Genomic DNA, 24,537 nt, shown 5'->3' on the forward strand with positions numbered 1-24,537 from the left:
TAAGAACATATGGCTCATTGTTTTCTTCTGAAGCGTAAAAAAACGGATTTGTTTTCCCTCTGCGACCTTTAGAATGACTTGTTCATATGCATATATATGTATATATTAGTCCAAATGATGAAATAAGATGAGGATTGCTGTAAAGGTTTTGGCAGCTTGGATAAACCTGAGCAAATAAGTCCTATTTCAGCACATGCAACCTTCCTCCTCCTCCTCCTCCTCGTCTCAGTCAATATAAACTGAGACATGCAGCAGCTCTGGGACTCTTCCTCATTAATATTTGATTCACTCCACAATCATCTCGATGAGAAGAGGCCGTCGTCTCGAATGCAACAAAACAGACCACAGAAAAAGTCACAGTTTATCTATAATTAAAACCACAGCACACGTTCTTTTTTTTTCAAACATTATTCATTTTATTTATTACTCTTTTCATCTCAGCAATTGTTCATTTTTATCTTTCATATTTCAGTCGGCCTAAAATCTTTTAAATAAATTATTAATCTGGTGTTAAAACTGTCCGGGATAGACTATCTCTAATAGTGTTTTTTTTATTATTATCTCAAAAATCCTTTTCATATACATATTCTCTTGATAGATGATTTCTGAAATAAGTCCATCTTTTAAAACTCTTTTTCATATGCAACATCCCCGTAAACAAACAAAGAGACAAACCAGCCAAGCAACAAACAAACAAACAAACAAACAAACAAACAAACAAACATAAGTACACATCTTTTAGTTAGAAGGCAGTGGAAATGTCAACTGTGTCTCAGCAAACAAATAAACATACTCCTAGGATTTATTTACTGTATTTCTGTAATGTATGATGCTACTGCACAGTTGGGATTTTTAATCTAACATACAGACCTAAAATATATCACCTCTAAGGTACTCTAGTATGAATCACTGTTATGAATTGGGAATGTGCGAAATGGCAACAGTCATATCACTCTTCAGCCACGGTTTTATTATTCTTTTACTTTATTTTCTGTAGCTACACTGGCCATTAAGTCTCCACTTCGTATTGCTGTCAGCATTCTTTTAGATAGAAATAAAAGATCTCACAGTAACCGTTTAGCTTCCGTCGTCTCTAAATTTATGGATCTGCCGACACACAGATGGTGGAAATAAACCACCAGCAAATGAAATCAATTTTGATGCACAGCTACTTTCATGTCCAAAACTGTTTCAATCAGTCAGAATCTGCTCACTCTGACTTACAGGTTGTTCTATGAAATTTCAGAAAATGAGCGCAGTGTCTGAAGACTGGCCCTCAGCTTTTTAATAATTAGCTAGTTTGAAAAGCTGCTAATACAAGGTGATAGCATTCCTAAAACTGGTGCTAATCCAAACTGCTAGTTTCTCTGTCCTGCTAGGATTTAGCCGTCAGAGTAAACTAGTTTACTCGACCTAATCTGGTTTGCCTACTAATCCAGTTAGTTAGATCATCTGTATAATTTGGTTGAACTAATACACCAACGTATTAGCTAATTTGACCTATTCTGGTTTGGTTGCTAATATAGCATTTTAGCTCATTTGTTCATCCAAACTGTTAGCTAAAATGCACAATCCAGTTTAGCTGCCGACACAAGTCTCTTTTAGCTTCTAAGCTCTTAGATAACGGCCCTTTATTTTCACCAACCAAACTTGACCCTTTGCTAAACTGTCTGATTCTGTTTCAAGTGCCGTATTGTTTATAAGGAGCCAACATGACTTGAAAGGCGATCAGTCAAAACGTTAGCGGGTTTTAGCTGCTATTTGAACTTTTAGCTAACCTAAATGGAGTTTATTTAGTTGCTAATCTAAAATTCAAATTTCAGAGTTTTAAAGCCAGGTCTGGCACCAGGGTCAGTCTGATTCACTCATGTGGAGGTATAGATTATAAGGTAAAACTTAGTTCTGATTAGTTGGGCTAGCGTTGCTAGCTTTGCTAACTTTTAAATGACTATCTCTTGAGAGTGTTCGAAACGTCTGCATTTCAGAGTCATGTGCCCATTTCCTGAAATCGAATTGATATCATGCAGGTTAACATCATTCTAACATCATTCTGCTCTTTAAATATAAGCAGGCTTTACACTGGACTACACCCCACACTGCAGAAGTGAGGATAAAAGGCTATGATCACACCAGAGACTGTCAGGATGGGATGTTTTTTCATGTGACATTGACTTTATAAAGTCATAGCTGGCATGATAGCCAGCCGGCTAACTTAACCGAATGTAAAACATCGGAACAAAATGTAAATCACTATCAAATTGGGACGATGGTTATCTCACAAGTGACTGCGAGTCATGCTGCGAGGGTCAAAGGTCAACACCGCTGTTGCAGCTTTGCTTCATGCCTGTAAAAGTCGACCTATCTGTGCTTCCCATTCTGACGACGCCATAGATCCGGTGTGACCGTGGCCCCTGCACAACAACAGCCAACACCAGAACAAACATTAGTCTATATCACCGTCAAGCATCCAGGTCATCACATTTACCACTGAGTCGACTTAGTGCCATTAAAAACAAAAGGAAAAAGCTGTCTGTAGTGAAACCCAGGCGACAGATCTAAAGTGGGCTCGGTGCCTTGGCTTGTCTTATTGATTCTGTGGAGTACCACTTGGTCTTCCACTACACATGAATTAGTACCTTAGGCTATACGGAACCCTAATATATAGCCTGGTACTGTGTCAGTGCCCAGCAGTCACATAACGCTGTCCAGGACTAGCCTACTAAACATCAATAATGCATGGTTGACTTTAATACTATGTAATTCCACAACTGTAAGCGGGCGAGAATCCATCAAAATTTTATTAATGTCTTTATTTCGGCTCTGTGGCGTATTGAATATTTCATGTTATCGACCTGCCGGGTCGGGTCAGCCTGTGATTGGATGAGGACTCCGGGGGGACGGCCCACAAAGGTCCCAGAGGGTAGACCGGGTCACCGTCCTGTGATGAAGCAGTAAAAATCCGATTTGGTGTGTATTTTTCTTTGTAATTAACCCAAAGTTAGTCCTCGGGGGTTGTGTTTTTCAGTATGCAGGTGTAGCTAACACTTCTTTTTATTTCTTCTTTTTATTTACTCGTTCTCACTTTGTGTTTCTATGTTTCTTCTTGTTTTGCTTCTGTTAAAACGCCAGCCAAGTCAGTACGGTGGGCAGCGTGGTCAGGACCAGGATGAAGCCCCTGGTGTCGGCAGATCTCGGGGCTCCATTGCCGCCGCCACAGAGTTCAAACAAACTCCCGCGGAAATTCAGGTTGCGGGATTCCTTTTTCAGTTTATCCCAGAGGTCCGTCGCTCCCTCTTGGCAGTCCGCCAGCGCCGTCGTGGCGCAGGAATGGAAGTTGTCCCAGTAACTGGCGAGAGAAAACACAGCGAGCATTAACACCACAAGCTTTGGAGGCTAGTTTGAATGCATCAACGAGTCATTAAGAGGAGCCAAGAGTGGGAGTCGTCCCAGAATCTGGCAACACAGAAAAAAACACGGCGAGGCAAAAGCTTATGAGGACACAGCCGGTGGACTTCGTCTAGTTTATGCGTTCCAAACAAATAACTGCACCGTGTTTTCCATCAATATTGGACGGAAAAACGTAAACTTAAGATAGAAAAACAAGCTGGCGAGCCAGAGGACTCTCTGCTCAGCAGTCTAAATGTGTAAAACAAATGTTTTATGGACTGACTTTTATGGGAAGTTTTCTCTGAACTTCCTATTACATCTGATGAGAAATGAAATAGAGACTTTTCTATAGGACAAAGGGAATCAAAGTCATTTATACCTGAGGAAGGGGCTTTGGAGAAAGGTGTGGGATTTGGTCTTGTTGAGCATTAAAGGATAAATAGAAAAAAAAATAAAAAATAAAATTAAAAAAATAAGGCAAAACAATACCAAAGGAAAATCCCATTTTAAAAAAAATTAAAAATCACTAAACACTAAACACTTCTCTCTTTTGATTATTATTAATCACCAACAGAAAACGAAATAAAAAATAAAATAAAGATAAAGATAAAAAAAATAAGGGAATCCAATACCAAAGGAAAATAAAATTAAAAAAAAATTAAAAATCACTAAACACTTCTCTCTTTTAATTATTATTAATCACCAACAGAAAACAAACTAAAAAAAATGAAAGGGAATAAAAATAAAAATAGTCACAACTTAAGTATCTGACAAATGGTTCGCAGACATTGAATTTATCATTACAGAAGTCCATAAAATGGCATTAAAGTATTAAAACTTCCTTTGATCTACAACCTTCTTTGTTTACATCCGACTCCTGTTTCAGAGTTTGGTTTTCTGAACGGAAGTAAAAGTACTTTCTGTATTTTCTCCTCATGTTTGGGCCATTCCATCCTTTCTTCTTCCCCTCTTTCTTATTCCATGCCCCCCTTCCTCCCTTTTCTCTGCTCTTTCTTCCTTTCCTTTCCTCCCATTACCCTCTTCTGGAACTCCCCGCTCTGCCCTATGCTTCAGCTTTCCTTCACTCTCGGCCGGTTTGATGTTTTATTCATTCTGAGGCATCTTCCTCCACACTTTCCCCACTTTCAGAGCTTCCTCTCCAGCTTCCTCTCTGCCTCCCTTTTGTCTGTTTTCCTTTTTTTTCTTTGTCTCCCTCCCTCCCTTTTCCAGTCCCCACACCTCATCTGTCCATCTTCCTTTTGCAGCCCGGTCCCAGTTAATGCAAAGATGACACCAGCCTGCTGTAACGCACACGCAGAGCGTATCTAATCCAATCTTCCAATCTGCTCTTATTGATGTTGACCTCTTGAACCGAACCGTGTCCAAACTACTTCTCAAAGCAATTAACGCGTGCACGTGTGTGCGTGGAGGCGTATTAACGCAGCCCCCCCGCCACGCCTCGACACCGTTGTGATGGAGCTGTCACTGAATTAAAAAATCATGTGTGGAGATGTGGGGGGGCTCCTTGCTGCAGTGTGCCATCTGTGCCCACCCGCTTTAGGAGCTGAGGATTAAAGTAGGTGGGGGGGGTTGCACATATTGCACATATGCACACTCCCCCACTAACTGCCCCCCCCCCCCCCCCCCCCCCATCAGACCCTGTTTCCTCCCTCAGGGCCGGTCGGTTGAATCACTCTTATTCTTTTCTCTGTATTAGCGCCTCAGAGTCACTCAGATGGAACTCTGTTCGGCTCAGTGTGAACACTGCGTTTAAATATTTGGTCAAAACTAGGGCTGGGCAACGATTAAAATGTTTAATCTAATTAATCTCATGATTTCCCTGATTAATCACGATTAATCGCATTTGTACGCAGAATCCAAAAATTAGCTTTAAGCATTTAGTTTTATTTTAAATGTGCTGCCATATGAAAAAGTGCGAGTAAAAGTTCCGTACCCTTCTCCATGTTTGGTGGATCCGCCGATTACTTTCTTTTCCTGTTCCACAGCAGACAGCAGCAGACTTTTACAGAATAAAAGCCTGTGAGCAGCAGACTTTTACAAAATAAAAGCCTGTGAGCAGCAGACTTTTACAATAATAAAAGCCTGTGAGCAACAGACTTTTACAATAATAAAATAAATAATAAAACACGGGTGGTCCGTGGCGTAGTGGGTTGAGCAGGCGCCCCATGTACAGAGGCTTTAGTCCTCGCTGCAGCTGGCCCCGGTTCAAGTCCCACATCGGACGACCCTGTGCTGCGTGTTGTTCCCCCTCTCTCTGCCCCCTCTTTCCTGTCTCTCTGAACTTTCCTATCCATTATAGGCACAAAAGACCCCCAAATAAAATAATAAAAAATAAATAAAACCTGCGTTAATGCGCGATAAAATAACTATCTGCGTTAAATAATTAGCGAGTTAACGCGATAATAACGAGTTAACTCGCCCAGCCCTACTAATTTTATCTCAAATTTTATTTCTTATCTGTAATTAAGTTATTCTTATTGCTATTTTATTGATGACTCTCTTAATATGTGATGCAGTTTGGTTAGCTGAGGTTGTTTTAATGTGCTATATAAATAAATTTTGAATTGAATTGAATTGACATATTTGGTCAAAAACTGAGTAAAAACAAGGATCTCCCTTTTATCTGCCTTCCTTTAACCTTCTAACATCCTGCTCTGCCTTTATTCTTATCACAGATCAGTGGGAGTGAACCTACCTGAATGGTTCAGGTGTGTAAAGTTTTCTCAGTGCAAAGTTAAAAGGATTAAATGTTAAATGTTTATCACAGAGAAATGCTTGATTCTTCAATCTCAAGAGCTGGAAAACAAACCCAAACCTCTAACCTCTAATTCCAGGGAGTTTTACGTGATTCCATGATGTTTTCCTGCCTTTAAATCACATATTAACACAATTTACCGCTAATTCTTTATAACTGGGGGCCCAATGGATCTCGAGTTCTCATTCATGAGATATATATAGAGTGTAAATTGTTTTAATTAAGCTTCTTTAGCATAAAATATATCTTTTTGTACCTGGAGAGACACGATGACAGCACGGAGAAAGCAAAGTAAAGTCACTGAAGACGGAAAAGGACGGCGTTCGATCATCAGCGGTTCTGATTTTTGCAAAGAAGACGTCGTTCAAATGTGGTATTTATCAGCTAAAGCTGTCACAAATCAACTGCAACAAAAGGCGGCAGCACCGGGAATATGTTCCACTCAGCCTCAAACTCAGCACGTCCAAATAAAAGGTCAAATGAAGCTGCGCACTGATGTGACTGTTATTGATCAGAGTGCTTTCACAGCCTCAACCTGAACATGAGCTGTCAGAAAAAGTGCACTTTGTGTTCGATGAGCCTCAGAGAAGAATCTATTTATCATTTATTTTCACTGGTTAAAAGCTTCTGAGAGCAAAATAAAAAGTTCATGAATGTAACTTAACTAGGATTTTTCTCTGAAACTTTAATCATGCTGGAGATGCAGTGAGATTATAAATCTAAAAGTTTTTATCCACATTGCCCAGCCTTGTATGATAGTATCTCCTTTGTTAAAGGGACAAAATACATGAAGAAGAAACAAATAAAAACGTTTCATTTTCATGTTTCACTTCAATTCTATGAAAACAGCAAAAAAAAAAAATCAAAAGAAACTTTAAAAAGTATTAAATCAATTAAATTAAACTTTTACAACTAATATAACTGTTGTGCTGTTTCCCTAAAAGCCCTGAAAGGCAGCAGAATTAGTTTGTGGTCACTTTGCTTTCCCTCCTCACGCTTTATCTGCAGCAATCGTCCTGCATTGATCGTAAAAAAAACTCCTCAAACAGTAGCTGGAGTTACAGAGGTTAGAAACAAGAGATTCCACTTATTTGCATTGTTTCCAGCTAGCTAGTTCAGTTTAATTCACTTTTGGGTTAAGTTTTGGCTTTAAAAGTATTTGGTTAGGTTTAGGAAAAGATGCCAGTTTTATGACTTTAAACTAATTTTACATGGTACATTGAATCTCTTGCTAAAGGATAGTTCATGTGTCGGTGATGCCAGTTTTCCAGAAAAACATTGAGAGAAGCTGTTGCCATAGTTGTCAAACTTTGACTTCTGTGATATTTACAACAGACACAAGACGGCGCTTCGACACAACTTTAAATAAACTCACACCGAAAGACAAAGTCACTGAGTTTTAATTCTCCAGATTTTACGGGGTCACTATTTGTGACTATTTTTGTGATTATTTCCCATCATGCACCTGGTGAAAGTTCCTAACAACAGTGAAGTCGACCTATAAGCAGCACAGTAGGATGTGAACCGCACGCATGTTTTTTAGCCTCGTCGCCATGGTTACTCTCAGCCACAGCTTCCGCTGTGCACGTGTTGGTTGAAAACGCAGAATGAGTCACTGAACGACACAATTTGCATGAAACGAGACTAAAGACTTAGGATGATATTAAATGTTTGATGTGAGAAAGACCGCCTTAAAAAACAGCCTGGACTGAGTTTTACGGCCACCTGACACCAAACGACCGACACCACGGGAGCACGCCACAACTCTCTTTCATTCTGACTTTCATTCAAACTGTCCACAACTTTGAAATCACTTGAAAAATCGAATATTTTAAACAACAACCTTTGGTTGTCTATGACATAAAAGCTGCAAAAAGCTGCAAAAAGCTGAAACTCTTTGCTTGTGGAAAAAAGTAAAAGATAAAATCCAGATTTCAGAATCTTTTTTTCATCCTCTATACACTTAAATACTTTATATTACACTTTATGTGCATTTAGGGCACATTTGCGGTGTATCTCTGGGCTGCTAGCAAAGAAAAGTCGACCTTAAAAGCTGTGTCTTTCAGGGTAGAAATGCTTCACAGTTTTGCAGCATTTGAAGTGATTGTGAGGGGAAAAGGAGGCTGGGTAAAGGGCTGTAGTTTGATTCCGTATTATTTGTTCTGGGGTCTCTGCTGCCTGAGATGATTGTGTCTGCTGTTGTGTAACACCTACTTGCAGATCTTGTGCAGGTTCTCCCTGTCGTCCAGGTCCTGGGGATAGTTGGCCATGTTGTCCCCCAACTGAATCAGACAGTCCGAGAAACCCTTAAACACAGAGTCACATTGACCGGCACTGACCAGCGCCGTCTGCAACACAGCGACTGCAGGGGGAGGAGGAAGGAGACAAGAATGTCTTTAATGACATGTAGCTCATACCACAGTAACAACATTACTTGTAGTAGCATAACTATAAAGTTAAATTAATCTACTTGTGCTAAAATACCTCTTCGACCTCTATTTTTAAAAAATATATCTGGTTAAATATCTATAATTAAACTTTTTCCACCAATAAAACAACTGAGCTCAGACATATGCCGCGTCCCCGCTACGTCACATAAACTCCTGATGTGATAAACATACATGATATCAAAACTTCACTGAAGTCACAAGAAATCCGACTGTTCTGGTGGAAAAGTTTGATAACAACTGATCTAAGAAAATACAGTGTCATCAGCAAACAGAATGATTTGATTTAAGATGAAAATCAGCCTGCGAAGAGCACAGAATACAAGAAAAGAGAGAGCATGGAGGTAAAAACAGCTGATCTTAATAACTTCAACCCCAAACATTCTTAAACGAATACAGCAAAAAGGTAGAAAAACAGAAACAACATTACTTGTAGAAGCATAACTATAAAGTTCAATTAATCTACTTTTGCTAAAATGCCTCTTCAACCTTTATTTAAAAAAAATACATCTGGTTAAATATCTATAATTCAACTTTTTCCACCAACAAAACAACATTTCCTCTGAGCTCAGACATGTGTCCCCCCTACATCACATAAACTCCTGATGTGTTAAACTTACATGATATCAAAACTTCACTCAAGTCCCATTTAACAGACTTCATGTAGAGAAGTGATCCCTAACCTGGGGGTGGTGGTCATGACAAGAAATCAGACTGTTCTGGTGGTAAAGTTTGATAAAGGAAGTGAAATTCCTGTTTATGTCACGCGATAGAAAATACAGTGTCATCAGCAAACAGAATGATTTGATTTAAGATGAAAATCAGCCTGTGAAGAGCACAGAATACAAGAAATGAGAGAGCATGGAGGTAAAAAACGCTGATCTTAATAACTTCAACCCCAAACATTCTTAAACGAATACAGCAAAAAGGTAAAAAAACAGAAACAACATAAGCTGCCCAACCCTTCAGCCCCAGGATGTATTTCTACCTTAAAAAGACACCTCTCCACTACAACTTTCCGCCCGTACTGAAAAGCCTTGGGCTCTACAGGTAAAAACGTCAACTGTAAGTTTCTGTTTCTGATCATAAATGGATTTATTATTTATTATTTGCTGATAAGTGGAAGTTAATGATGCTGCCACAGGAAATTATGCAAAAACCTTCAAGAGGTGGTAATTTATAACAAATCACAGCCAGACTGAGTGCAGGACATTTACATGTGTGAGTTTTCCAAAGCCAAAGTCTGGAATAAGATCCCAATTCCAGAGCTGAAGAGAAGACGTCTAGGATGGGGGGAAAAGGAGGAGGAAGTTTAAACCATTTCCTCCTTTGATCATCAGGGGAAATGTGAGATCACTGGTGCATAAAATGGACGAGCTTGGAGCCCTGAGGACACAGCAGGAATATCAGGCAGAGACCTGGCTGCAGGAACAGCTCTAACAGCTCTCAGCTCAGCTTTAAGACTATCCGGGCAGACAAAGACCGCAGACAGAGCGGTAACAGGAAAGGAGGAGGATCACAGAGCTGGTCAACAACAGATGCTGTAATCCTGGACCTGGCTGCAGGAACAGCTCTAACAGCTCTCTGCTCAGCTTTAAGACTATCCGGGCAGACAGAGACCGCAGACAGAGCGGTAACAGGAAAGGAGGAGGATCACAGAGCTGGTTAACAACAGATGCTGTAATCCTGGACCTGGCTGCAGGAACAGCTCTAACAGCTCTCTGCTCAGCTTTAATCTAGTTTGTGTTTTCTAGAAAGTTAATATAACCTGACGTGTGCCTGGATGTGAAACGCTCTGATTTCTTCTACCAATCTCTGTTGAGCTCCGTCCTCTTCGGCCATAAAACAGCAACAGTAGCATGATATGTGCTTTTAGTTTTCTTTCTTTTGTTATGTTTAGGATCAATAAGGAATTAGCAATAGCTGTGGTTCCTTTTTACCGTTCATGCACTCTTGAAATGCAGCTTATATGCAAAACATCATAAACTGATAAAGGAACCTTTGTCCATAAAGTTGGACACATTTGAATAGTTTGTTTGCAATGCTCTAGTGTCCAATTGTTTCATTTGACATTTTTTTGTTTTCATCAGTGGACTGTAGAGAGACAACACAAGGCTAATACGTATAAAGCTAATACATATAAAGCTAATACGTATAAAGCTTCTACGTATAAGGCTAATACGTATAAAGCTAATACGTATAAAGCTAATACGTATAAGGCTAATACGTATAAAGCTAATACATATAAGGCTAATATGTATAAAGCTAATACGTATAAAGCTTCTACGTATAAGGCTAATATGTATAAAGCTAATATGCATAAAGCTAATACGTATAAGGCTAATACGTATAAAGCTAATACATATAAAGCTAATATATATAAAGCTAATACGTATAAAGCTTCTACGTATAAGGCTAATACGTATAAGGCTAATACGTATAAAGCTAATACATATAAAGCTAATATGTATAAAGCTAATACGTATAAAGCTAATATGTATAAAGCTAATATGCATAAATCTAATATGTATAAAGCTAATACATATAAAGCTAATATGTATAAAGCTAATACGTATAAAGCTAATATGTATAAAGCTAATATGTATAAAGCTAATACGTATAAAGCTAATATGTATAAAGCTAATATGTATAAAGCTAATACGTATAAAGCTAATACGTATAAAGCTAATATGTATAAAGCTAATACGTATAAAGCTTCTACGTATAAGGCTAATACGTATAAGGCTAATACGTATAAAGCTAATATGTATAAAGCTAATACGTATAAAGCTAATATGTATAAAGCTAATATGTATAAAGCTAATACGTATAAAGCTAATACATATAAAGCTAATATGCATAAAGCTAATACGTATAAAGCTAATACGTATAAAGCTAATATGTATAAAGCTAATACATATAAAGCTAATATGTATAAAGCTAATATGTATAAAGCTAATACGTATAAGGCTAATACGTATAAAGCTAATACATATAAAGCTAATATGTATAAAGCTAATATGTATAAAGCTAATACGTGCCCATCACAGCGGTGGGTGCAGAGTTAGCTGCCAGGAAAAGGAGATTTAACGAAGCAAGAAGAGGCCAAGGTGGCGTTCCCTGAATTTTGCTGCCATCGTTACACCTGAGTTTGTGTCGCCAGCCCTTAATGTCTTTTCATGGTTTACTCATCAATGCGTTAGCTGTAGTTATCTGGTAGGTTAGTTTAGCTTAAATCTGACTGCTCCAAGAGGCTGTGGGTAACAAGCTATTTGCACATGCTACATGTTTATTTTTGTTTTATTTGTCAAAATGTCTCAGAGCTTCAATGAAAACAACTTTAATTTAGAAGAACGGTTCTTTTCAACCCAAGAACGTGTAAGAAAGGCCTGTGTTTCATTCTAAAGTTGGACTTCTAGACAGCCTGAGACACTTTATTTTATATAAAAGAGGATTTGTGAACTGGATCCTTTAAGTTTAAGTTGTCAACACTTCTCTTGAAGCAATAATAAAAAAATTCAGTTGCTTTTAGTCACTTAAGGTAAGAGAGATAACAGGTTAAATTCAACCTAGATGAATTTAGTTAGTCAGTAAATTTGAATCACTGCAAAGCAAAAAGAACCCAAATGCTCCATCATTGTGTTTCATTTTTCTTCTTCTGTGGTGTTTCACAGCAGGTAAAGGTAATGAACTAATGATCAGTTATTATTGATCCAACACCATAATAATATTCTCAGAATCATTAACGTCTGCATCTTCTAGTCATTTTGATGAAAGAGGTTTTTAATTGCTTTAAAAGAAGCAAAAAGACGCGCCAGGTTGATATTTTCATCCCACCCTCCTGGATGGAACCGCTTCCTAAATGCTGTGACTTTAAAGGACGACTACGTGGAAAAATTCTGGCATATTTCATGTGTTTTTTATTTTTATTTATTTATTTTATTTATTTTATTTATTTTATTTATTTTATGTATTTTATTTATTATAATTTTTTACATCATATTTCATAGTTTTTTTTCTATTTTTTTTTATTTTTTTATCTAATTGTATTTATTTTTTACATTATATTTAATGTGTTTTGGGGTTTTTGGGGGGGATATTTTATTTTTTTAATATTAATTTTAGTTTTTATTTTATTTTATTTAATTTAATTTTTTTTACATTATATTTCATGTGTTATGGGTTTAAAAAAATGTTTTTATCTATTTTTTATTTATTTTTTTACATTATATTTCATGTGTTTTTTCTATTCTTTTATTTATTTCTTTTATTTTCATTTTTTTACATCATATTTCATGTGTTTTTTTATTTTATTTTATTTATTTCTTTTCTTTTCATTTTTATTTTTTTACATCATATTTCATGTGTTTTTTATTTTATTTTATTTCTTTTCTTTTCTTTTCTTTTTTATTTTTTACATTATATTTCATGTGTTTTTTATTTTATTTTATTTATTTTATTTTATTTTCATTTTTAGTTTTTTACATTATATTTCATGTGTTTTGTGGGTTGTTTTTTTTTTTTTAAAAAAGAGGAAAACCAGAGAAACACCTGACACCACAAAGTGACCTGGTAACCCGAGAGGCTCCGCCCCCCTCGGTGACATCAGCAGAGATGTCTCTGACAGCGTGCACGCCCCTCTCCCTGACCTCTGCTAACGGTGAGCGCGCTTGGTTAAGCAGGGGATCGGGCTGATTGATTGGTTTGGATAATAACGAGGCCGCTGTCCGGTTCCGCTCGATCAGACTGTGGACTAACACAGCGTGACGTGTAGGACACGACGCGGCTGTTAGAGGACGCCGAGGGGGGGGGGCAGCTCAGCACATCTGCAGCACCAGCTACAGATCTCCATCTGCTGCAGGCCAGTACTGAAAGGCCCTCCTGGAGCTCCAGGAAATAACTTAAAGCTGCAGTAATGAGTGTTTTTATGATAAAAGCATCTGAAAGAGAGCAGCTCCCATCGCTCTGAAACCCAAATACAGCAGGTGGGACTCTTTAAATGTTTCTATGTAGAAACTTTAACCTGAACTGGACCTTTAATAACCAAAGCAACACAACCAGAGATTTCATTTCAGTGAGTATTCATGCTGTTTATTCTGTAGAATCAGCTGATTCTGCTGTGGTTTATGATCCTAAACCTCACCACAAACAGTGGAAAAAATCTGACTTTTTATATTTATCCTACAAACTAAACCAACTACAAATAAAGTTTGAAAGGTTCCGAGTTTAAAAAGCCAAATGTTTTAAATCTGGAATCAAAAGATTTTCTCTTTTTATTCAGTTTTTCTTTTCTTTATCAGATACGTTTGCTGTTTTATTTCTTATCCTTCTGACTTTATCAATGAGCTCTTTTCCTCAAACTTGTTGGGAAACATCGGACGGTTTCGGCCATTTTCTTCAGGACTAAAAAAAAGACGACACTGAAACTGAAGAGTTCAACAAAAATCACTAAAAACTAGGGCTGGGCAACGATTAAACTGTTTAATCTAATTCATCACATGATTTCCCTGATTAATCACAATTAATCGCATTTGTACGCAGAATCCAAAAATGAATCCAAAAGTAGCGTATAGCTTTTAGCATTTAGCTTTATTTTAAATGTGCTGCCATATGAATGAAAGTGCCATAACATTTGTTGTGCAAACACACTTTTAACATCAGCATCTTTCTGTAGTTTTTATGTAGAAGCCTCGCTCCACTGTCTGTTTCCTTGAATGACTTGCTGCTATCAGTTGTGTGTTTTGCCTTTAAGTGATATTTTAGACTGGAACTACTACGCTGAGAAGACAATTCAACTTGGCAGTGTTTACAGATGACTTTGGTTCTGTCGACTCCGCCGTCTGGAAGAACTTTAACATGAAAATGGCCGAGTAAAAGTTCCGTACCCTTCTCCATGTTTGGTGGATCCGCCGATTACTTTCTTTTCCTGTTCCACAGCAGACAGCAACAGACTTTTACAAAATAAAAGCCTGTGAGCAGCAGACTTTTACAAAATAAAAGCCTGTGAGCAGCAGACTTTTACAGAATAAAAGCCTGTGAGCAACAGACTTTTACAAAATAAAAGCCTGCGTTAATGCGCGATAAAATATTTATTAAATAATTAACAAGTTAACGTGATAATAAAGAGTTAACTCGCCCAGCCCTACTTTAAATACTTTGTCTTTTGCAGTTTTAAAATAATGTTACATAAAGGTTATTTTGTATATTAGAGAATATTTCTTTACTATCACAGTTTGTAAGTGAAAAATCAAAGAAAAAGTTAAATATTGTGTCGTCAGAGGCTGCAGAAACTCGCCCTCCTTTGTCGTAGCTTTGTCTTAAAGAGCTTCTCACGTCTGCTTCAAGTTAAACAAACAGGAAGTGCTGATTGGGCCAAACCAAGCACAGCTCCTTCATTATTAAGTCATTTATATTAAATATTGTGTATTCTGTGAATGATTTACTTATTTATTATTATTATTTTAAACTGTTAAACTGTTGTTGGATCATTTCTTATTATTTGTGTCCGATCAGTCGGTGTTTAACTCATTTTTATTCTGTTGACGACTCAGTTTGGAGTTATTTTTAAGTTATTTTAAGTTATTTTAAGTTATTTTAAGTTATTTTAAGTTATTTTCAGTTATTTTAAGTATTTTAATTTATTTTAAGTATTCTAAGTTGCTTTTTAGTGTTTTCAGTTGCATTTTTCTGGGTAAATAAACCCACTTTTTCTCCGAATTGACCTCAAACACCTGCTGAAATACGACATTTTGAAACTCTTTACCAACCAAATTTAATTTGTGCTCAAAGACACGATGATTAAAAAACAACATTTCTTTAATTAGTCCCATTTTGACTGTTTAATCGCATTTAATGAGCCACCCTGAATGCTTCTGTTTTCCACTTATTTTATGTTTAAATACCTTTTTTTTTTTTAAACAACCTCATTAAAGTTAGGAAACATCACAGCTGGGTGCTGTTCTAACGTATAATCCATCTTTATTTGTCTGTTTTTTATTTGATCTTCTCTCTTTAATCAGTGTTCATTTATCCGTCAGAAGGTTTTTAATTGGCCCGGTTTCTGTTGACCTCAGGTGATAAAGTGGATCCACCTCTCAGGCTGTTACAGACGGCCGAATGCTTTTAGAAACTGTGGAGGTGCGTTTGGTTTTCACACCAGCAAACCAAAGGCCTCAGAGAGTTAAGATGAGCCAGAATTAATTTCATGTCATGGCAAGCTGCAGAAGAAGCTGAGCATCAAACTGGAGAATAAAATAAAACTTTTTTTTTCTGTTTGAATCCATCAAAGAAGACAAACTAATAAAAACCCAGCAGCCTGTCACACACTCTCCTCCAGTGAAAGTGAAAAACAGGACTTTATATCACCAAACAGGAATAAAACTCCCTCAGATTTAGTCAGACGAGCAACAAAAGATTATTAGATTTTTTTACATTAATTTACTCAAATAGTGGCCTAAAATGAACAGAAACAGAAATTTAATTATCATTTCTTGTCTAACAATTAATTTCCAACCACATTTGTATGATTGTGACAGCCATATTAAGTATTTCATGTGGTTTTTGAAGCATTTTGGTCATGAGACGCCTCTTATTTCTTTATATTTTGCATCCAAGCAGCTTAAGTGATCTTCAGCAATAGTTTCAACACTTTCTGAAGGTCTTTCAGAGTTTCTCTTTGGACATTTTCTGCTTCTTCCCTCATCTTCAGTCCAGTTTTTCTTTGTTAAGCCACTTAACTCTGAGCTGTGAACCATTCAGGCAGGAAAAAGGCTCCTAACTCAAGGGATGAACCAGTGTTGTGTCCAACTGATTAAAGAAGCCGTTTTAAACTGGATCTTTAGGCACTTCTACGTTAAAACTGCTTTCAGTTACCAAAAGAGTCAAATTAATATAAGAAATTCAGTTTAAAAATAATCCTAATCCCAAAATAATGAACGTTATCACGTCTAAAAGTAGAAAAGTAGGAAAAAAACAGACAATAATAAGAATTATATGTTAAACAACATCAAGAAAAAGTAAATAAGATTCAATTTAAAGCTTAAAAAAGGAATATAAGATATAATCTAATGACTAATTATGGAACAATGAATATAAATTACATGATTAAACTGTTTTATGCCACCAGAAATGAACAGAACTGAACTAACTCTGGTTCTGCCTCAGATTCTGGGTTTATGTTCATGTTGGAACATGTTTCAGTGAATCTCTGCAGCTGTTACCATGGAAACATCTGCAGATATTCACTTTAAAGCTGCTCAGAACTGAACTAACTCTGGTTCTGCCTCAGATTCTGGGTTTATGTTCATCTTGGAACACGTTTCAGTGAATCTCTGCAGCTGTTACCATGGAAACATCTGCAGATATTCACTTTAAAGCTGCTCAGAACTGAACTAACTCTGGTTCTGCCTCAGATTCTGGGTTTATGTTCATGTTGGAACACGTTTCAGTGAATCTCTGCAGCTGTTACCATGGAAACATCTGCAGATATTCACTTTAAAGCTGCTCAGAGCTGAACTAACTCTGGTTCTGCCTCAGATTCTGGGTTTATGTTCATGTTGGAACATGTTTCAGTGAATCTCTGCAGCTGTTACCATGGAAACATCTGCAGATATTCACTTTAAAGCTGCTCAGAACTGAACTAACTCTGGTTCTGCCTCAGATTCTGGGTTTATGTTCATGTTGGAACATGTTTCAGTGAATCTCTGCAGCTGTTACCATGGAAACATCTGCACATTTTCACTTTAAAGCTGCTCAGAACTGAACTAACTCTGGTTCTGCCTCAGATTCTGGGTTTATGTTCATGTTGGAACATGTTTCAGTGAATCTCTGCAGCTGTTACCATGGAAACATCTGCAGATATTCACTTTAAAGCTGCTCAGAACTGAACTAACTCTGGTTCTGCCTCAGATTCTGGGTTTATGTTCATGTTGGAACATGTTTCAGTGAATCTCTGCAGCTGTTACCATGGAAACATCTGCAGATATTCACTTTAAAGCTGCTCAGAGCTGAACTAACTCTGGTTCTGACTCAGATTCTGGGTTTATGTTCATGTTGGAACACGTTTCCATGGAAACATCTGCAGATATTCACTTTAAAGCTGCTCAGAACTGAACTAACTCTGGTTCTGCCTCAGATTCTGGGTTTATGTTCATGTTGGGACATGTTTCAGTGGATCTCTGCAGCTGCTTTTTATGGAAATATTTAATCAGAACTTTTAAACAGTTTTAATTTGACAGTTAAGTGAGATAATTAGTTTTCTTTAACATTGTAAACTAATCATTTTGATGGTTATATAAATAATTCAGTTACGTGTTATAGAAATAAATGAAAATATAATGACAGCAACATAAACTATAAATAAGGATCCATAGATCTGTATTTTTATTTTATTTTTTTCCATCTAATTTATTCAAACAAATTTTCTTGTGACTTTTATAATATTTTTGCAGCTCAGTTTTGAACAGTTCTTTCATCCTTTTGATATTTCATATTGAACTTCATACGTTTTTGTTGCCTAACCTCTTTTTCATGCACATTACGTGTTGCTTTCCTTAAAACATTCTGATTTTAAATGATATTTGTTGTTTTTTTTGTTATTTTTATGCGTTTAAAATCCTTTAAATATCCTGAACCCCCCCCCCCCCCTGAACTGCGCGTGTCTTAATCTAATCTGAACGGGAGAAACTCCTCCTCTGTGTCTCTGCGTGTTGGAGGATTACATCATCTCTCACTAATATCTGCATGTCGCTGCACGCGCAACTGTCACGGGCTCATCTGAACAAACGTCCGCTCGTTACTTTCATTTGTTTTCGATTCAAAACATTAAAATTAAGAATAAAAATGAGGGAAAAAACCTTTAAAAAAAGCGGAAAATCGGAGGAAGAATGAAACGAATTAAAATGATATAAATTCCTGCTTCTTTCTTTCTTTCTTTCTTTCTTTCTTTCTTTCTTTCTTTCTTCAGGCTGTTTGGAATCATAAAGACTCATTAATTATTAAGAAAGATTTAAAACGCACCTGACTCCATTTTTAGCTTTAATTTGGCTCATTTTTTAGGCAGAAAAATAAAGATTTTTCTTTCAGTTTGGAGCTAAAAATAATAAAATAACTTAATTTTATTCATGATGAAGTCTGTTTTTATTCGTTTAATTTATCTTTTAATGTTTTTGTTCTGCAGCTTTTTAAAGAAATCCCTCTGATCTCACTCCTTTTTCATTTTCATCCTTTTCTACATTCACAGCTTTATTTCTGAGGGAAACCGTGGAAGGTCCCGCGCGAAACGGACGCGCGCACACATTTTCTTTGTAAATTATTTTTCGTTCACGCCTCTCATCGCGCACTCATTCACCCCACCTCCACACACACACACACGCGCGCGAACGCGCACACTGTTGCCTGCAGTGTGTGGATGCCAGAAGCAGCATGCTGGAGACACACCCACCACCGACACGCACGAGGCCATTTTTTCCGTGCGTTAAAAACCCGCAATAAAGAAGCTTAAAATATATCGAGCTGCGTTTAAACTCCAAAACTGAGAATTTTGTGCAACATTTTTGAGTTTTCGGGAGATTTAAAGATCCCCTGAGTGTTTTTAAACCTTTTTTTTAGATTCAGGTGGAACAAAGCCGAGAATTTACACCGAAATCCGATGATTAATCGGTTTAAATCGGTTTAAATCGGTTTAATTCGACTCTTCTGTAAAATAAAGCAGATTTCTCTTTGTTTTCTTTATTATTCTCTTCTTTCTTCCTCTCTTCTCTTTTCCTCTCTAACAATAGGACCGAGAAGGATTCTGCGTCCTGAATAATTCAGCATTTCACACGCACACACACACAGCTACACGCAGACACGCACGCTCCCTCCACGGCGGCGTTATGCAACGCAACAGCACCAAACAACAACCAGCTCCATGTTTCTGCTCACAGAGCCGCAGAACCTCCGGATATTAGACGCGTCCCGGCAGCAGGAGGGAAGAGACTAAGTCCCGCTGCGGGTCCAACAGCCCGAAGACCCAAAGCCCGCGAGCAGAGGCGCGAGCTCCAGCATTAATAAAGCCCAAAGAGAAGCTGTCATTTTCTGCGCCCGTGAGGCTGGTGCAGGAGTCATTTTTGCGCGTGCGCAAAGAGAAAAATTAAATAGATAAATTTACATTTTTTTTCTTCGTTTGTTTTGTCTTAAACAATAATAATAATCATGAAAATAAAAGGAGTTTTTTTTTATTTCCGTCCTCCGACGGTTCGGTTCGGGGTGTGACGCGGCTGCCCCGCGCACACTGCGGCGCGAGGCTCCCGCACACACACCCCCCAAAAAACCCGACATTTTTTAAGTACTAATTCCTGTGATTTATTTCATCTTTCCGGGATCATGTCAGTGGTTTTCTGTCCTCCTGCCCCTTCAGTTTTCTCCCCTCAGCCTCTCTGACAATAAAACAGGTGGAAAAATCACAGAACTCTGACCAGAAATAAAGCAAATAAATCCTGAAATGAACATTTAAACTGAGACAGAAACAGAAAATTTACAGGTTGCAGGAAGAAAATGCTGCAAATGTCTCCAGTGTGGGACAACCGAGGGGGGAGGGAGGGAGGGAGGGGGCTTTCCCCTTGTTAGCGCACACACACGTGCACACGCATGCACGCACGCAGCCAGGCACACGCTCTAAATGTGGAGTGTAAAGAGGAGCCGCTGCCAGAAAGAGGGCTGCGGATTATTTTTAGAAAAGAACAGCAAAATGATTCAAAACGGATAAAAGTCACGTGCACGCGCAGGTTTTTTTTTTTTTAAATGAACACGAACAAAAGTAGAAAATAAAAATAAAACTGCAAAATTTTTTCAACTGAACGAAAATAAATTCGTTTAAATTAGTTTTAAATAAAGAAAAATATATCTAAATTTATAATATTTATACATAATTATTATCCTGGAAGCTGAAACAAAATCGAAATTAAACAGAGAAGCCCGCGTGCGTGGCTGCTCACCTATGTGAAGAGCTAGAAAGAGTGCGAGGCATCTGGAGGACCAGGTTACTCCCATCCTCTGCGTCCGCCTCTCACCATGAGAGCTCAGGTTCACAAAGTTGGAGAGCCGCAGAGGAGGAGCCGCACATTCCCCGCAAAACACCCGCAAACAGCTACATCCAACGCGGCAGAGTCCTCCGCCTGCTGCCCCGGCTTCTCCTCCTCTTCCTCCTCCTTCTTCTTCTGCTCTCTGTGCTCGTGTCGCTTCTTGGCTCCGCGCTGCTCTTCCTCTCCGCCGCGCTGCGCTCTGCGCTCTCACACCGTTTTACGCGTCCCAACAGAAAAAAGAGCAGGGAGGGAGAAAGCCCCTCCCTCATCCATCCCTCCCTCATCCTCCCCTCCATCCCTCCATCCATCGCTTTCATTTTTTGTGCTTTTATTGTTCTCTCCCTTTTTAATTTCACACATTTCTGAGACGATAAAAGAGTAAAAATGTCTCATTTAAAGTCCCGTTGAACACAGAAATAAACCGGTTTATTTTCTCTTTTTATAAAACTAATAAAATGCTTTGATATCAGATAATAAAAGATAATAAAATATAATAAAATTAAAGGCCTCTTCCTTCCAAACACACGGAAACAGTTTAGATAAGATTAATTTACAATATGAATTACACAAATTATATACTGCAAATATAGGCTACAATATATTTATATATATATATATAAATTAAACATAATAGATCATATTATATACTACAGATTAATAAAAAAATAAAAAATAATATTTAATGATATTTCGGACAGCCAGCTGATCTGGGGCTGCTCACTGATTGGCTGAAGCGTGGACACGCCCCCTTTCCAACGCATTTAAAGTGTTTTTGTTTTGTTTTTAATGCAATATTTGATGAAACAGGATATTGAATGTGTGTGTTTGACGCTCCAGAGTAAAAGAGGACAGAGTGCATGTTTCAATCAGATTTTACGGTGAATAATCAGCCACATTTCTGAGGTCAAAAATGTTTGTTTAACGTTAAATCCTCAGCGTAAATTTATTAAACACGAAAAGTTATAATATTATAGTTTCTATTTCTATATATTTAGCTTAAGTTGTTTCTTTTAATACTTGAAAAACTTTTCAAAAATAATGGTGTAACAATTTAAAATCCCTCAATTTAAAAATTTACCTCATCCTAAAAAACACACATTACTGATTAATCTATTCATAAACATACACATATTATATCCATATATATAAATATCAAATGTGTTCTTATAAATATTTATAAACACATTTGAGATTATTATGTGTATATATATATATATATATAACATAGAAAAATATATATAGTGCCTTGAGATGACATTAGTTGTAATATGGCGCCATATGAATAAAACTGAATTGAGTTGAATTGAATCTTTTTGGCCTAAAATCAACTGTATGCTGGAACTATTTTTAGGACCAGAGGCCCATTGATCAGAAGGAGTGGATCTTAGTGATGAGACCACAGTGACTGACAGATGTTTTTTAAAGGGAGTCAATGGGAATGGGCGGCAGAGATCTTTTGAAGCCAGCACCTAGCGGCCATCAGTGGTATTACACATGTTTTTATTTCCATCTTTGGTAAACACTCCGCGAGTCGTCCCTGTGTTGTTCCCGCAGGTTTTAAGGCTTGGGAAATGAATGTTAATGATCGTTCTAGATTCTAGATTTGTTTTCATTTTCTAAATACAAATAAGAAGACACTGAAAATCATTTCTTTTCACGTCTGTTCAACGAAGATTCAAACAAATCGTTCAAATTGGACTGAATTTAATTCATTGTACAGTATTTGATTGTATTTGATTATGATTGTATTATAATTAATTGGTTTGAATTGGATTTAATTGGACTGTATCTTTGAATACCCTGAGATATATTTTAATAAAACTGAACTGAATTGAAATGAATCTTGTGGCAGTTCAGTTATATCTATAAAGCACCAAATCACAACAAATGGCCTCTCAAGGCACTTCAAAGTCCAATTCAATCCAATTCACTGTAATCTAATTATAATAATATCAAACCAAAATTCATTCAGATTAAAATGAGTCAAATTTAAAAAAGAGTTTCCTAATTTAGGAAACCAGCAGATCGAATCTCTTCGTTTTGAACCCGTCCTGCACGAGGCGACAGTGGGGAGAAAAACTCTCTTTAAACAGGAAGAAACCAGGATGAACGACCATCTCTGTGGCGCTCTGGGTAGTTTTTGTTTTGGCCTCTGGGTAGTTTTTGTTTTGGCCTCTGGGTAGTTTTTGGCCTCTTGGTAGTTTTTGTTTTGGCCTCTGGGTAGTTTTTGTTTTGGCCTCTGGGTAGTTTTTGGCCTCTTGGTAGTTTTTGTTTTGGCCTCTGGGTAGTTTTTGTTTTGGCCTCTGGGTAGTTTTTGTTTTGGCCTCTGGGTAGTTTTTGTTTAGGCCTCTGGGTAGTTTTTGTTTTGGCCTCTGGGTAGTTTTTGTTTTGGCCTCTGGGGAGTTTTTGTTTTGGCCTCTGGGGAGTTTTTGTTTAGGCCTCTGGGTAGTTTTTGTTTTGGCCTCTGGGTAGTTTTTGTTTTGGCCTCTGGGTAGTTTTTGTTTTGGCCTCTGGGTAGTTTTTGTTTTGGCCTCTGGGTAGTTTTTGTTTTGGCCTCTGGGTAGTTTTTGTTTTGGCCTCTGGGTAGTTTTTGTTTTGGCCTCTTGGTAGTTTTTGTTTTGGCCTCTGGGTAGTTTTTGTTTTGGCCTCTGGGTAGTTTTTGTTTTGGCCTCTGGGTAGTTTTTGTTTTGGCCTCTGGGTAGATTTGTTTTGGCCTCTGGGTAGTTTTTGGCCTCTTGGTAGTTTTTGTTTTGGCCTCTGGGTAGTTTTTGTTTTGGCCTCTGGGTAGGTTTTGTTTTGGCCTCTGGGTAGTTTTTGTTTTGGCCTCTGGGTAGTTTTTGGCCTCTTGGTAGTTTTTGTTTTGGCCTCTGGGTAGTTTTTGGCCTCTTGGTAGTTTTTGTTTTGGCCTCTGGGTAGTTTTTGTTTTGGCCTCTGGGTAGTTTTTGTTTTGGCCTCTGGGTAGTTTTTGTTTTGGCCTCTGGGTAGTTTTTGTTTAGGCCTCTGGGTAGTTTTTGTTTTGGCCTCTGGGTAGTTTTTGTTTTGGCCTCTGGGTAGTTTTTGTTTTGGCCTCTGGGTAGTTTTTGTTTTGGCCTCTGGGTAGTTTTTGTTTTGGCCTCTGGGGAGTTTTTGTTTAGGCCTCTGGGTAGTTTTTGTTTTGGCCTCTGGGTAGTTTTTGTTTTGGCCTCTGGGTAGTTTTTGTTTTGGCCTCTGGGTAGTTTTTGTTTTGGCCTCTGGGTAGTTTTTGGCCTCTGGGTAGTTTTTGTTTTGGCCTCTGGGTAGTTTTTGTTGTGGCCTCTGGGTAGTTTTTGGCCTCTGGGTAGTTTTTGTTTTGGCCTCTGGGTAGTTTTTGGCCTCTGGGTAGTTTTTGTTTTGGCCTCTGGGTAGTTTTTGTTTTGGCCTCTGGGTAGTTTTTGTTTTGGCCTCTGGGTAGTTTTTGTTTTGGCCTCTGGGTAGTTTTTGTTTTGGCCTCTGGGCAGTTTTTGTTTTGGCCTCTGGGTAGTTTTTGTTTTGGCCTCTGGGTAGTTTTTGGCCTCTGGGTAGTTTTTGTTTTGGCCTCTGGGTAGTTTTTGGCCTCTGGGTAGTTTTTGTTTTGGCCTCTGGGTAGTTTTTGGCCTCTGGGTAGTTTTTGTTTTGGCCTCTGGGTAGTTTTTGTTTTGGCCTCTGTGTAGTTTTTGTTTTGGCCTCTGGGTAGTTTTTGTTTTGGCCTCTGTGTAGTTTTTGTTTTGGCCTCTGGGTAGTTTTTGTTTTGGCCTCTGGGTAGTTTTTGTTCCGGCCTCTGGGTAGTTTTTGTTTAGGCCTCTGGGTAGTTTTTGTTCCGGCCTCTGGGTAGTTTTTGTTTTGGCCTCTGGGTAGTTTTTGTTTTGGC

At 37.9% G+C, this 24,537-nt stretch overlaps 2 protein-coding genes across 2 annotated transcripts in view; one reads left to right on the top strand and one right to left on the bottom strand.

The window, feature by feature from the left end:
- Positions 1–201: 201 nt before the first annotated feature.
- nrn1a (neuritin 1a) lies at positions 202–20,867 on the bottom strand. Its single transcript, XM_075452849.1, has 3 exons — positions 20,586–20,867; positions 8,378–8,525; positions 202–3,346 (listed from the first exon to the last, which is right to left on the bottom strand). Exons 1-3 carry the CDS (start codon positions 20,638–20,640, stop codon positions 3,118–3,120), a joined length of 432 nt encoding a protein of 143 aa, XP_075308964.1. The 5' UTR covers positions 20,641–20,867; the 3' UTR covers positions 202–3,117.
- The window catches only part of LOC142370449 (coagulation factor XIII A chain-like), a 44,610-nt gene continuing 40,734 nt past the window's right edge, over positions 20,662–24,537 (top strand). Inside the window, exon 1 of the mRNA XM_075453030.1 lies at positions 20,662–20,886. Coding sequence (XP_075309145.1) covers positions 20,662–20,886 — 225 coding nt within the window. The remainder of the gene's footprint in view (positions 20,887–24,537) is intronic.

This window comes from Odontesthes bonariensis, chromosome 20, assembly GCF_027942865.1.
Source record: "Odontesthes bonariensis isolate fOdoBon6 chromosome 20, fOdoBon6.hap1, whole genome shotgun sequence".
NCBI lineage: Eukaryota > Metazoa > Chordata > Actinopteri > Atheriniformes > Atherinopsidae > Odontesthes > Odontesthes bonariensis.

What these genes read in the sequence shown, in the direction of transcription:
- nrn1a (XM_075452849.1), bottom strand. Translation starts at nt 20,640, where the DNA reads ATGGGAGTAACCTGGTCCTCCAGATGCCTCGCACTCTTTCTAGCTCTT. An exon ending in CTTTCTAGCTCTTCACATAG is followed by an intron (nt 8,526 to 20,585) that starts GTGAGCAGCCAC and finishes CTCCCCCTGCAG; the next exon opens with TCGCTGTGTTGCAGACGGCG. An exon ending in AACCTGCACAAGATCTGCAA is followed by an intron (nt 3,347 to 8,377) that starts GTAGGTGTTACA and finishes TTCTCTCGCCAG; the next exon opens with TTACTGGGACAACTTCCATT.